Genomic DNA, 12,663 nt, shown 5'->3' with positions numbered 1-12,663 from the left:
GCCGGTTGGGCCAGCCACAGAAAGGCCGTAGGCAATGACAGCCACTCCAATTTAAACAGTACAAAAACAAAAGCCTCTACTAGCTTTAGGCACTAGAGGGTAATAAATCCAGGAGGGGTTTTGATTCATTCTCCTCACTCAAAAGGTTGAGTAATTTCAATTAAATGAGAGAGAGAAAGAAAGAAAATCAAAGAGTTTTGCCTGCTGCCGTGACTCTTTTTCCATAGAGGAATATTACGCATTGTGTGATGACTGGGAAGGCACGTCTGAATTGGATTAGCAGATGGGTAGGATGCCTTAGAAGCACCAGAGCAGGATGCTTCACTCCAGAGAGGCAGCAGGGTTGTGTGAATGGGAATTAGGGAGAAGCCCCAGTGCAAGCAAGGTTTCTGGGTGATGCCTGACCCTAGGCATCAATGATCAATGGTTATGCCACAGATCAGTTTGTGCCTCTTGGCCTATTCTGGATTATTGTTTTTACAACTGCCAGACAATAATGAAAAACGCCTGGCAACAAGTGGGCTGTTTACCCCTTTGCTAGACGAGTCACTTTATTAACCAAAGCTGTGTGAGATCCCTGTGAAGGATGTTGTGCCCTTGCTTGTCCCATTCACTGGAGGCCTTTCTTTGTGACCTTTTCTAGATCATCGGGGAGCACATGAAGATATCTAGAGCAATCAGCAGAAGCCTGGAAGCAAAAATGCTTGAGCTGTGTCTGGCAGAACTGCACGAATTCATACCAAGGTCATCACGCCTCTGGGCAGCACATTCCTTTCAAATGAGTCCCACATTGGTAAACAAGCAGGGAAAAGATCCATGCACTGGGCCAGATGCTGGCACCAAGCAGGCATGGGCCTGCTCCTGGGAGAATTAGCGATGACAATGAGCCCAATAATAAGCAAGCCGCAAAACAACTCAGTGGGAGTCATAAACAGACCCATATGGGACTCTTGGGAGTCCCAAAATCTAAGGTCAGAGCTCCAGGAAGTAGCTGCTGGCTGGAAAGGGATGGGACCTCTGCAGTCCCATCCATCTGGGACCTTTGTGGTGTCGGATGCTGGTCTCTTGCAGCTGCTGCCATGAGCAAGTAGCAGTTATGGACCCTCAGACCCAGAACCCTGCTTGCCCAAAACATCACCTAGGTCTCCCAGGGTGAGTCCTGCTGAGAGGGTTTTTCTCTTGCAGATAGGACCCCCTGTGTTACACCCAGGCAAAATTTAAGGCTGAGTCTTTTAGAAATATACCCATTGGCCAAAGGCCACAGGACCCTGCATCTTTCCTGAAATGTTTTTCTGCTTGGTAGTCCCCAGGTCTCGGATCTAACCCCTTCCATGTGCTTTGGGGATGCTCTAGGGAAGGGGGTTGGCTCACAGGCGGTCCCAGCACAGCAACACGTTGCCCAGCTCCTCCTGTGGCACTGTGTTTTGGGGGGGGTTGCAGCCACTTTGCAGAGCAGTCATCTGCAGAGGAGAAAGGCTGTTTGGGATGAATCAGCTCCAAGCGAGACTGAAATGACTTTCTCATTAACCTTTGAAGTTTCCCACCTGCGGCAGGCGCTGCCCGGGGTGTTTGCTAATAGACGTTTTGGCGGAGCGAGCAGGGGGAGCCCGAGAGCTGCTTGCTCAGATCATGAACCCACGGCATGCCAGGAGTCCAAAGTGCACTAGAGGCAGAGCTTTCCCTATTTATACCTATATGCCTATCTATATCCCTATCTATATACCCCTTTCATATCTAGTAGCCTGGTGATCTACACTTGTCTCCCATGCCCTGAGCGAGCAGTGTAGTTCAAAGAGCTATTTGGTTTTGAAGTCTGTCAGAGTTTTTGAGGAGAAATGCAGTACTGATGTCCCATCCATTTCTTCTCTCTCCTCTCCTCTCCTCTCCTCTCCTCATGCATCACATTTCATAACGTCTCATCTCACCTCCTCTCCTCTCCTCTCCTCTCCTCTCCTCTCCTCTCCTCCCCTTCCCAAAAGAAACCCAACAAATTGGTATAAAAAGCAAGCTGCAGCATAAAGGGCTCCCATATGAAAGTGCAGGTTCCTTTACCCTGACAAAGAATGGGACCCCCAGGCAAAGCCAGCCTGAGCACACAGCCTCCTGCCAGCAGTGCAGATCTGGCTGTAAAACAGCTGTCAAAACTGTGACTGCTATGCTACACAGAAAACGGCTACCTAACACACCATGCTGAGGTGACGGGGCAGGGAAAGGTAGGTGTGCCTCCACATTCCTATTCCTTCTCTGCTGGAAAATCAGCCCTGAGGTAAACCCTTTCCTTGTGTGCTTAAGAGGGCATAAATTATACTGCCCCAAAAGCCAGAGCAATGATGAACCAGACTGACGAGCCTGAGTACCACAGCCACAATTAATCCCTCAGTGTGAGAAAAGGCAGAGATTTGGTGTGCTGAGATCCCTGGCATCTCTCCAAAAGTGCTGCATACCCACTCAGGCAAGCACACCCTAAACCCATAATTATCTGCCATCTATTCCCCTCCAGTGCATACGCATGTTACGACAGCTGGAAAAAGCATGTCCTTATACGGAGGGGACAGGTTGGGCCAGCCACCAGTGTCTCCTGACACCACTGTGTACAGAGAAGATGAGCAATCCTTGGTCCCCCCCACCGTTAGCATTACCTGCGTCTCTTCTCCTGCAGGTTCGAGGAGGAGTTCGTGGCGTGGAGCACTGCCCAGGACAGCCCCATCTTTGCACCCTATTTTGTTGCCTACATCAACAACTTCCATGACCTGCTGTAAGTCCGCTCTCCCTGAACTGAGCCACTGGATTGTTGGGGTCTGGGAGGGTGGCAGCATCCAGGAACAAAGACCAAGGTCTCCTTGGGGTGCCCTACTGGGTCTTCAGCCTGCTGCTTTTCCTCACCTCATGGGGGCATGCTCCCCAAGAAATGCAGATAAAAGTCATAAGGGTGAAGAGACAGAAGTGGGAATGGGTCTGATGCATGTATGAAAGCTGTAAACTAATTTTCAGCCCACCTTCTTCAGGCTCAGAGGTGGGTTGATTTCATTTTTGGTTCTGTAGGTTAGCACCATAAACCCAGCAACACAGTGTGAAGGCTGCTTTTGGCACTGGGCTGGAGGAAAATCTGTGAAACCACTCAACTTGCAAATAAACCCCTGCCATCACTGCTGGCAGCGGGAACTTCTAGACCTTTGCACGTGTTATGAATGTTGTTTGAAGCCATGCATTGAAAAGGCCTGTGATAAGTAGGTGTGCCCACCAGCTCTGACTATCAAAGACTCCCCCAGGAGGATGGTCTGCAGCCCACAGAGGTCCAGGGGCTTGTCAGCATCTGGGGTCGTCCCTGCCGTGCAGATGTGGTGCTTCAGAGGCAGATGCTAAAGCCTGGCATCCGGCCACCTTGGGTTGTTATCTCCTTGGGTTGTTATCTCCAGCCTATACCGCTGCGTTGCTGCCTGGCACGGCCTGCCGCAGGGGTGCTATCTGCCAAATAGCACTCAGGGCATGCAGAGGATTTCGTGTTGCGGTGTCTCCCAGCGGCCGATGGCTCCAGCCGCAGTGAGCACTACCGTCGGGAAGTCTCTAGATGGCAGGGTCTCCCCAGCAATGCTAACCTCGCCGTGGAGCTGCCTTTCTCTGCCCTCTCCTGCCCCTGCGGAAAATTGCTCTCACCTTTCCTGCTGGGGACTCGAGAGGTGATGAAAGGAGGTCAGCCCAAGACAGGGAGCTGGAAGGTGTTTGAGTGGTTTATTCCTGAGTCGAGTTAAATATTTGTCAGCCTGGAGTGATGAGTTGCTGGGCAGAGGTAACAGCACGATTTTGTGGATGCTAGACCCAGACTTCAGGTGCTCAGCAGGAGTTACGGACCTGAGCCCCAGCCTGGGGTGAGAGGGATGCTGCGAGGTGTTTTGTAGTCCTGCCTGAGCAGCCTCGGACATATAAAATCGCTACCAGGCAGTGGCAGGAACCCACCACGCTCTGGTCACGGCAGTGGATGTGGCACATCCCAGGAAGCTTGGGGACCACTAGCATTTTGGTGGTGCTGCCTTCGTTCCTCCTAGAGTGAGCTGCCTTTATTCCCCCTTCCTACAGTGAGGAAGGGATTGAAAATGAGAAGAAAGCCAGGAACTCACAATGTACCCCAAAGCCCACACATACTGCTGGGGATTTCATTAACCTCTCTGAACTTGTGTTTTCTTCCTCATTAGAGTGAAAACTTGCAGAAGTGTGCATTGTCCCTAGGAAATTCTACAGGTTTCCACCTAGGTCATTCACCATTCCCGGTGCTGCCAATAGATATTGTGTGGAGTGAGTCAGCCAGGCTCTGGGGGACACAGGATCAGCAGCTTTCCCTTCTTTGGCTTTATTATTTACTTCTCCCTTACCCCACAATCCCTGCTGTGCTCTCTCAGGTACCTGTAGGTCATTTAGCAGAAGTGTTGCTCAAGTGAAAAGGTAACCAGACTATGCAACTGCTCCGCATGGTTGAACCGTCCCACTTGATGAGGAAATAGGTGTTTTTTAAGCACAGTTACTCAGTTGTGATTAATTTTCAGTGTATAGGATTGTGTAAAAGAGTCATTACTTTGACCCAGTACGTGTTTCCAAACACAAATACTAGATACACAAATTTACTTATAACTAACACCCAAGACGCCAATCTGGATAAAAAGCAGTGTAATGGTTTACCTTTTAACATTAACTCACTGGTGTTGTGTGTGTCTCTCTCTCTCTAGGTCAGGGTTAGAAGCAATGTTTAAAGTCAACACTGAGGAACTGCAGAAGATTTTGGCAGCTCTGACAAGGAACTTCATAAGTGTTTTTCTAAACACATTAAGAAAAAAAGCACAGGTAAGAGGATCTTGGGCACATTATTTTGTAAATATAAGGAGTATGTGCAGGACCAGTGCAGCAGCTAAGGGCCACTACCCTTCCTTTGTTTTGCCAAGTAGACCTCATTTTTCAGTGCATAGCATTATGGTCCCTCCAAAATGCATTGTGCCTAACATTTGTAGAAATCCTCCTTAACCCAAAGCAACACTTCGAGCATCCTGGGAACTTTTTGCTATGAGCAATTATACATTTGTCAAGCTGTTTCTTTACTTTAGTACAATGGCAACCAAAAGAAAAGAGTATTTTGTGGCTTCCAGTATCTCAGGCAAAGCAGGGTGGGGGAAACCTTACCCGTGGGGAAGCACTGGGAAGACAGCTAAACACAACCAATTAGACATTTTTCCTTCTATCAAAACATTTGGATTTTTCAGGACTTTGATTTATGCTTACTTATTTGTAGATCTGCCATCATGGTCCATTAGAGAATCATAAAATCATTTAGGTTGGAAAAGACCTTCAAGATCATTGAGTTATCAATTTCTTCAGACAGGAGAGAATTCATTCTCGTAGAAGTGATTTTTCCAGGCTATTTCCATGGTGAAGAAAGACTGACTCTTTCAGTGTGAGGGTGGTAAAGCTCTGATATCAGCTGATAAAGCTCTGGTATCAGCTGATAAAGCTCTGATATCAGTTTAACTTGTGTTAAGATACCCAAAAGGCAACTTGCTGCTATGCAGTTTGTGCTTTCCAGATGATATAGACAGCACTTTCTGCTCTCAGCCATACGGGGTCCACTAGCCCTAGCTGGTATAACATTACAGAGGAAAGAAACTAAGCCTTTGGTCCCACTTCTTTTCACCTATCCTAACTCCCTTTCTAAATCACCAAGCATAAGAAGTCACTGGGGAAAGCAAGACAGTACTGCAACTGCTCCTGTCTAAGCCAAGCCTGCCTAGCTAATGGGACTTTCCAGTAACTGCAGAGCTTGTCTTGGAGCCCAAGGGGCAGGCAAGGAAGGAGTCAAGCCAAGGCATTGAGCAAGAGAGTCAAAATACCATGAGAACTGAGAGCAGACAAAGCATTTCTAAACAGCCCTCCAGTAGGAGGGAGCACAGCAGGAGGACAGAAGTTGGGGAAATCTTTGGGAAGGAGATTGCTAGGAATCTAAAGACAGAATCCTTAGAGCTAAGAGAAGAAAAGTAAACAGGGAATGTACTGGAGAAGGGTTATTTTAGCCTTAGGATCCCCTAGGGATATTTCCAGTCTGTTCCAGGTTTCCCCAGAAGCCTCTAGTAGATATTGCTGTGTTTCTATGCAGAGGCATGTTAGCTCTAGGGACTCAGCAAGGGAAGTAACCCACTGGGGACTTTTGGTCAGAGCACCTTGTACCCAAGGCAGATGGGAAACAGTGCCATCACTCCTGCATCAGCACTGACCATAAGGCATCGCGTTGGGGATGCTCCCAGCTGCTATTTCACTCCCCCATCAGAGCAATGAGCAGAAGTAAAATCACAGTGAGACTTTATGCAGACACGTGTCTGCAGACAGCCCCCTGGTATGCTTTGAGCAAGAGAATTTCAATTACCTTGTGGGAAAGGCTGGAGTGGTGATGGATTACTGCGATAATTTCCAACAGATTCACTACCAACCGACTTGTCATGTCCATAGCTAATGCAAACCCATGTAATGCTAGCATACATGGTTGCACACCACAGCTTGTTCTAGCCACACCTGATTAACATTCACACCTGTTTCTTCATCCCTGTGATAGGGATACAAATATTTACCTAAAGAAATATAGCTCATGGATTAGAAAGCAGCACAAAGCAAGGAAATGAGGTGTCCCAAGTAAGCCTTTAATGCCAAAGCATCTCCTGTTCAGGGAGTGATGCTTCTGTCTGCACTGGGGCACCTACGCAGAAAGGGGAGATTTGGGTCTGAATTCCCTGGGGTGGAGAGAGAAACTCCTGGTGCCTAACTCCCGGTGTGTCTCACAGAGTTGGTGTGCTGTTGGTGCTCTGTGCTTTTTGGTTCAACCACCCCAAGCAGGCTTATAGCTGTGTGCCTTCAACTAGTGCGTTCGCTAGTCTGAGTATTACCAGTGCCATCAGTGAGTTGGTCCTTTTGCAGCCGCTCCTTAAGAAACTCCTGACCAAGGACTGGATTTTGTCGACGGAAGGGCCAGACTGGCTGGCATCAGCAGTTTCACAGTTCTCCAAGCACCTGCAGCACATGAGGGAGCCCATGGGGCAGGTAGGCAGCTGGTCTTACGCCCCTCAGCAGTGATGCTGCGGGGGGGTCCCACTGTCATTTGCAGGCTGTGGTCAGATCTGCAGCAGGGGCTGTTTCATTAACTGTGGGAGCTGCTGATACAGGGGAGTTCAGCTATTACTGTGCTTCAGCATGAGAATAAGCAACAAACACCTTTCCTTTCCGTAGTTTAAATCTGGGATCTGATTTCTTTAAAGAGGAGTGAAAAGCTTTGGTGAATATCATCACTGAGCTTTACAATTCCATGAGTCGCAGGCTTTTTGGCTCCTTTCACATCCATGCAGTTGTGAAATAAATGGGTAGGTGACAATAGCTCTATGTTTAAAATCTGCAAGCACTACCAAAACCTACTTTTAAAACAACCCTAAATATCCCCCTTTGCTACTGAGGGACCAAATCACCAAGACAAAATCATGGGCTATTTCAGGGTAGGACACATTTCCATGGCAATCACTCTGTGCTGGAGCAAGCACTGTGAGCAGCCAGCTCCCTTCAGCACAGCTGTCCTGGGCAACATCTGCTGACTGTGTGCTGCATTTGTGTACCTCCTCTATGCCCTTGGCTGCTGCTAAAGACCCGGGGGCTTCCGCTGCGGTCTCTCACTGCCATGGCCTTGCATGGGAACCACATTAAAAATGTGAGGTTTGCTCTTTTTTAACCAGGAGCTTCTACGTGATGTTCATAAGTACGTGGTGAGGGAATACATCACACTGATCATCAAACCCAGATGGAAAATGAACAGGGAGACGCGGCAGCAAGTGAGCAAGAAGATGAACCAGGAAGCCAGAATCCTTCATAACATGCTCATTGATCAGGTATGTGAGTTCCCTCCTGGCATCCCCTGGCTGCCCTAATCCCAGAAATGAAATATCCCCACATGGCTTCCAGAGGACCCAGGAGGCAGGCTTTCATGGAGAGCAAGCCCCGAGAAATGTAAAAGTGCTTAAAAGAGAGCAAGCAAAGTGGTTACTGCCACTTCATGGTGTGGACTTCCAGCCTGGTGGCTACTCTGCAATAGTGGGTTCTCCAAACTCAGCTGGCAGCTCTCAGATTGCAGCTCCTCGTGTTTTAACACACTCCCAGGTGCATGGGTGTTTTGTGTAGGGTGGTTCATGTGCTGTAAGATCACACTCATCCTGTGGCGACTTCTTCCTGGGCCTATTCCCTTGGGGCAACAGGATGCAACTTGTCTTTAAAGGATCTCTGCCCTTGGTACAGCTTGTGGAGATGAGTCCATAGAGAAGGACCATCCAGGCAAACAGTCTGCATACAGGAAGGTGATGGGGAAAAAATTGTGGTGGTTTTCATGTTGTGTGACTAGGCAACATTAGTCTGGGATTTTCAGGGAAGCCACAGTTGAATTCCTTGGATTTTGCAGAAAGTCAGGTGTCTAGGGCACTAAACCCCAGTGAGGCAGATCCCTCTCGGAGATGAGGCACATGAAACTATTAGGCAGCAGGAGGTGAAGTCTCTGGCACCCACTGCTGTGCCAGAAGCCCCCAGCCACAATGCCCAGCCCAGTGTCTGGTGCACTGGCGTGCTCATGAGGATCAAGGAGTGCAGAGTCAGGCCCCAGCAGAGCTCCCGGGGGTGCTTTACCATTGCCACCCAGCACTGCCTTGTCCAGGACCCTGCTGTCCCCCAGCAGCACCCTGGCAGTACAGCTCCCCCCTGATGCTCCCCTGTGCCTCTTTATTCACAGGGCTCTGACTCTGATTGGCTTGTTCCCGCCATACACCACATTGCCAGTATCATTGGGGAGAAGAAAAAAGACAAGATCAAGGAGTATGTCAAGGAGCTGTGTCAGGATTATCCAGATATCAGGTACATGAAACAGCAGATGCCAGAACAGATGGGCTTCATCTCAAAGAGCGCCAGCTTGCCCCATGCCTTGGCCAAGCTCTTCAGCTTCTCTGCTCTGCTGGTAGCCACATGTCAGAGGTCAAGTGCCAGCAGCAGGGGGAATACCACCTTACTTTTCTTTATCTATGTATCATCTTTCTCTTTTCCCCATCTGCTGGATCTTATATAGCACACAAATTACGTCTAAAGCATTTACAGAACAGAACAGAATAGAATAGAATATTTCCATTTGAACAGGCCTACAAGGATCATCTAGTCCAACTGCCTGACCACTTCAGGGCTGTCCAAAAGTTAATGCATGTTGTTAAGGAGCATTGTCCAAATGCCTCTTAATCACTGACATGCTTGGGGAATTGATCACATTTCTAGGAAGTCTGTTCTAGTGTGTGACCAACCTCTGGGTAAAGAAATGCTGCCTAATGTCAAGCCTAAAGCTCTCCTTGCACGGCTTTGAACTATTCCCATGCTTCCTATTGCTGGATACCTTTTTATTGCTCCAGATCAACCTTGTTTCATTGTAAAGCTCCAGGATGCTTTTCAGTGCATCACCAGTATTAGCCCATCTTGCCAACTTGCAAGCTCCAGCTTTGGAGCAAATAGTTTGTCTCCTGTTCCCAAGCTCAGACCTCAAAGTGCAGAAGACATAGACACAGTTCAGCTGCAGTTTCTGAAAGAGCCTCAACTCAACCACTAAATGTTGGAATAAATTACAAATCATTTCTTTTGTACTTTCCATTTGCTGTTCCAAAGCAACATCTGCAAAATTTAAGGCTACTGGAAAAATAAATAGAGTGACTAGCTCTGTGCATGGCTAAGCAGCTGCATATCAGAAATTACCTTGTCTTCTGCAGCTTTATACCAACCATTGAGAAGGAACATCAGTGGTACAGCTTGCAAAAAATTCCATTTCATCTGAGTTATTTCAAGAAAAGACCAAAGGTTTTTGCGCTGGGTTGGTTACACAGCTCCTGCTGGATAACATTTATACAGTCAAAATAAACCATAGATTTAACAAATTGCTCAGAACACTGAAGTGGACCCCCAAATATTCAGAGAAAAAAAAACCCCAAAACATTATATATATTTTCTTTCCCCCAAAAATGAGGATCAAAATTATTCATAAATGTATTTAACTTGAGTGAGCCAGACATGCTTCAGGCTTATCTGTGTGGGGAAGTTCAAGACATGGACTTGAAAAAGAATAATTTTTCCTGAGTAATTTTCTAGGTTAACACATCTATCCAAGAACAACAACAACAAAAAGCCTTAATCCCAGTGGCCAGACCAAGATGATGAAGGAGGCAGTGCCTCTTTTGGGAAGGTTGGGGGAGGTAAATAATGGCTAATCAGCTTAGCTATTTGAAAACAATTTTCCCGGCAGAAAAGCCATTTACAAGACTCTGATTGTGGTACTTTTTTATCACTAGCCTTAGACCCAAGCCAGGTTTTAAGGCGCGTCCTCTTCGTCGATCTATTTCCTTTATTGAGTAACATTATTTTATTTCCATTATTGAGTAATATTATTTTAACAATCAAGTCTGTAAAATGAGGAGGAACCTGCTGGACCTGCATTACTTCCTGTTCAGGTCTCTGGTAATTCTTCCCCTGAGCTCCTGGAGACGTTGCTGAATTTGTATATACTGAGATTACTGGAACAGGATATGTTTCTGAATTGGCTTCCCTAGCTCTAATCTAATTGGTGTCTATCAGCTTCCTAAACATTAGCACTTCCATTACTCAACTCAAAATAATCATCAAATAAAAGGTCTGCAGCCTCTCAGGAAAACTTGCAAATGACATCATATGTATGTGGAGACAGGAGGAATTCCCCGAAGCACCAGCAGCAGGAGTGGTGGTGTCCCATCCCACTAGTGCAGGGTGGTAGGAGCTGATGCTCGCTGCCTCAGTACCTTCGGAGGCTGCAGACCCCTATCCAGCGCGGTGAGGGGACATTCCCAGGTGCTTTGCTATGGCCTTGCACCGTCTCCAGCACTGCTGTTGCTTGCTTACCTGTGGGCTGGTTTTGCTCGGCAGGACTGAGTGAGGTCTCATTTGGTTCCTGCAGGAAGAAGCACATCCTGGCGATCCTCATGCTCCGGGGGCTCGGGCGCACCAGGAGAGCGGCGATTTTTCGGCAAGGCTACCATGTGCCAGAGAGCCTCGATGGTGGGGAGGGCAGCACACTCTTTGCTGAAATTGATGTCCCAGTGATCATCAGCTGCTTCTAAAACAGAATCAAAACAGCAGTCAGCATCCTCCCTCCTCCTATGCTGTCTCTACTGTATGATCCAAAACGTGCTCCCTGCCTCACTCCTCTGCAAGCATAACTTTTTGGCTGTTGTGGGAAAAGGAGCAGTTTTCTGAAATTGCTACCTCAAGTTCAGAAACCAAAGGCAACAGACACACCAAGTCACTGACCTCCTGCAAGAGCTCCTGGGCAGCAACCCCAGCTCCCGCACTGCGTCCACCTTGTGTTCAATACCGATTGCTAGGAGAATGCTCTGTTGTCTGGTCTAAGATTGAGTTTCTTTTCATGGAACAGGAGAAAACCAAAAGGAGTTCACTCAGAGCTATATTAAGGCTTGGACTGTGGGTTGTATAATTATACAGCAGCAGAGCAAGAGCCTCCTTCATAATTAGTGTCCCTGAGCAACCGAAGGGCAGAGTTTGGGCAGGGATGTGGTAGCACCCAAGTCTTATTTCCTCCTCTGTGAAGCAGGTGGCTGAGCTGGCATGACACAAGGTTAGTGACATCGTGACCTGATGCCACAAACCACTACCTGCCTGAGGAGGAAACCCTTGGAGGGTACCCAAACCCCACAGCTGGGATGTGCAGCACATGGACCACTCTGCACTCCAGGTTGGACCCCATGACCCTTCTGTTTTTTCAGCAGATTTTCCTTTCTTGTGGACTGCCTTGAAAAACTTCTGTTGGACCAAAGACCTGTTCATGCCATTACAGCCTTTCTGTGTGGGCAAACATATCTAGACTGGATGTGGAGGGAAGCTCCAAGTCCTCCTGCTCCAGGGAAAAGGGCCACCATTTTCTCGTGTGTTCAAAAGTATTTTAACAAATCTGGTACAATCTGACTGCAGTATGAGACCTAATGTGAGGTGGACGGGTGTAGTGGTACATCCTTATCTGGTGTAAACCAGCGTGATCACCCCATTGATAGGCATGGAACACCTCTGGTTTAACTCCATTAGGGATCCAAAGCATTACATCCAGCATCTGCAGGGCAGACTAAAAGAGACCTCCCACAGCCTACAACCACACAAATCTGATTTTGGTTAATTCAATTTATCTTGTAGGTTGTCCTCCATAGTTAATCCAAGACTGTATAGAGACATGTTTATGATCTATCAATTAATGTGATAAATGTGGACATGGCATAACCTTGAAAACTAATTTGTTTGTTGCAGAGCTTAGAGCATCAGTTGTGACCCTCTTCCATTTTCTTTGCTCCAGTTTGCACCAGTATAAATTTCAGCCCAGGTGAGCAGCAGGCACTGGTGACAGACCAAGGGAGCTGTTCTGACTGATAAGGAATACAGAGCACACCTTTAGTTCGCAGTCATCGTATAGAAATTTTTCTAAGGTAGACTTGCTGCCTCCACAGTCAAGATGAGGTGTTTTTTTTTAAAGATGGCTTTGAAATATGAAGTATAAATTGAGAGCTTGAGGCAGGAAATCCTAGGAGAAATTTTCTGTCC

General features: G+C 47.5%; 1 protein-coding gene across 1 annotated transcript in view; it reads left to right on the top strand.

The window, feature by feature from the left end:
- EXOC3L4 (exocyst complex component 3-like 4) overlaps nucleotides 1–11,177 on the top strand; it is a 20,190-nt gene extending 9,013 nt beyond the window's left edge. The window contains exons 5-11 of the mRNA XM_010024272.1: nucleotides 644–744; nucleotides 2,660–2,755; nucleotides 4,719–4,833; nucleotides 6,946–7,068; nucleotides 7,749–7,901; nucleotides 8,789–8,910; nucleotides 11,015–11,177. Of these exons, the coding sequence (XP_010022574.1) occupies nucleotides 644–744; nucleotides 2,660–2,755; nucleotides 4,719–4,833; nucleotides 6,946–7,068; nucleotides 7,749–7,901; nucleotides 8,789–8,910; nucleotides 11,015–11,177 (873 nt within the window). The remainder of the gene's footprint in view (nucleotides 1–643; nucleotides 745–2,659; nucleotides 2,756–4,718; nucleotides 4,834–6,945; nucleotides 7,069–7,748; nucleotides 7,902–8,788; nucleotides 8,911–11,014) is intronic.
- Nucleotides 11,178–12,663: the final 1,486 nt, after the last annotated feature.

The sequence above is a fragment of the Nestor notabilis genome, unplaced genomic scaffold (genome assembly GCF_000696875.1).
Source record: "Nestor notabilis isolate BGI_N333 unplaced genomic scaffold, ASM69687v1 scaffold26041, whole genome shotgun sequence".
NCBI classification, from domain to species: domain Eukaryota; kingdom Metazoa; phylum Chordata; class Aves; order Psittaciformes; family Psittacidae; genus Nestor; species Nestor notabilis.
Note: the sequence above shows the minus strand (reverse complement) of the source record. Positions and strands in the feature narration are given on the sequence as shown.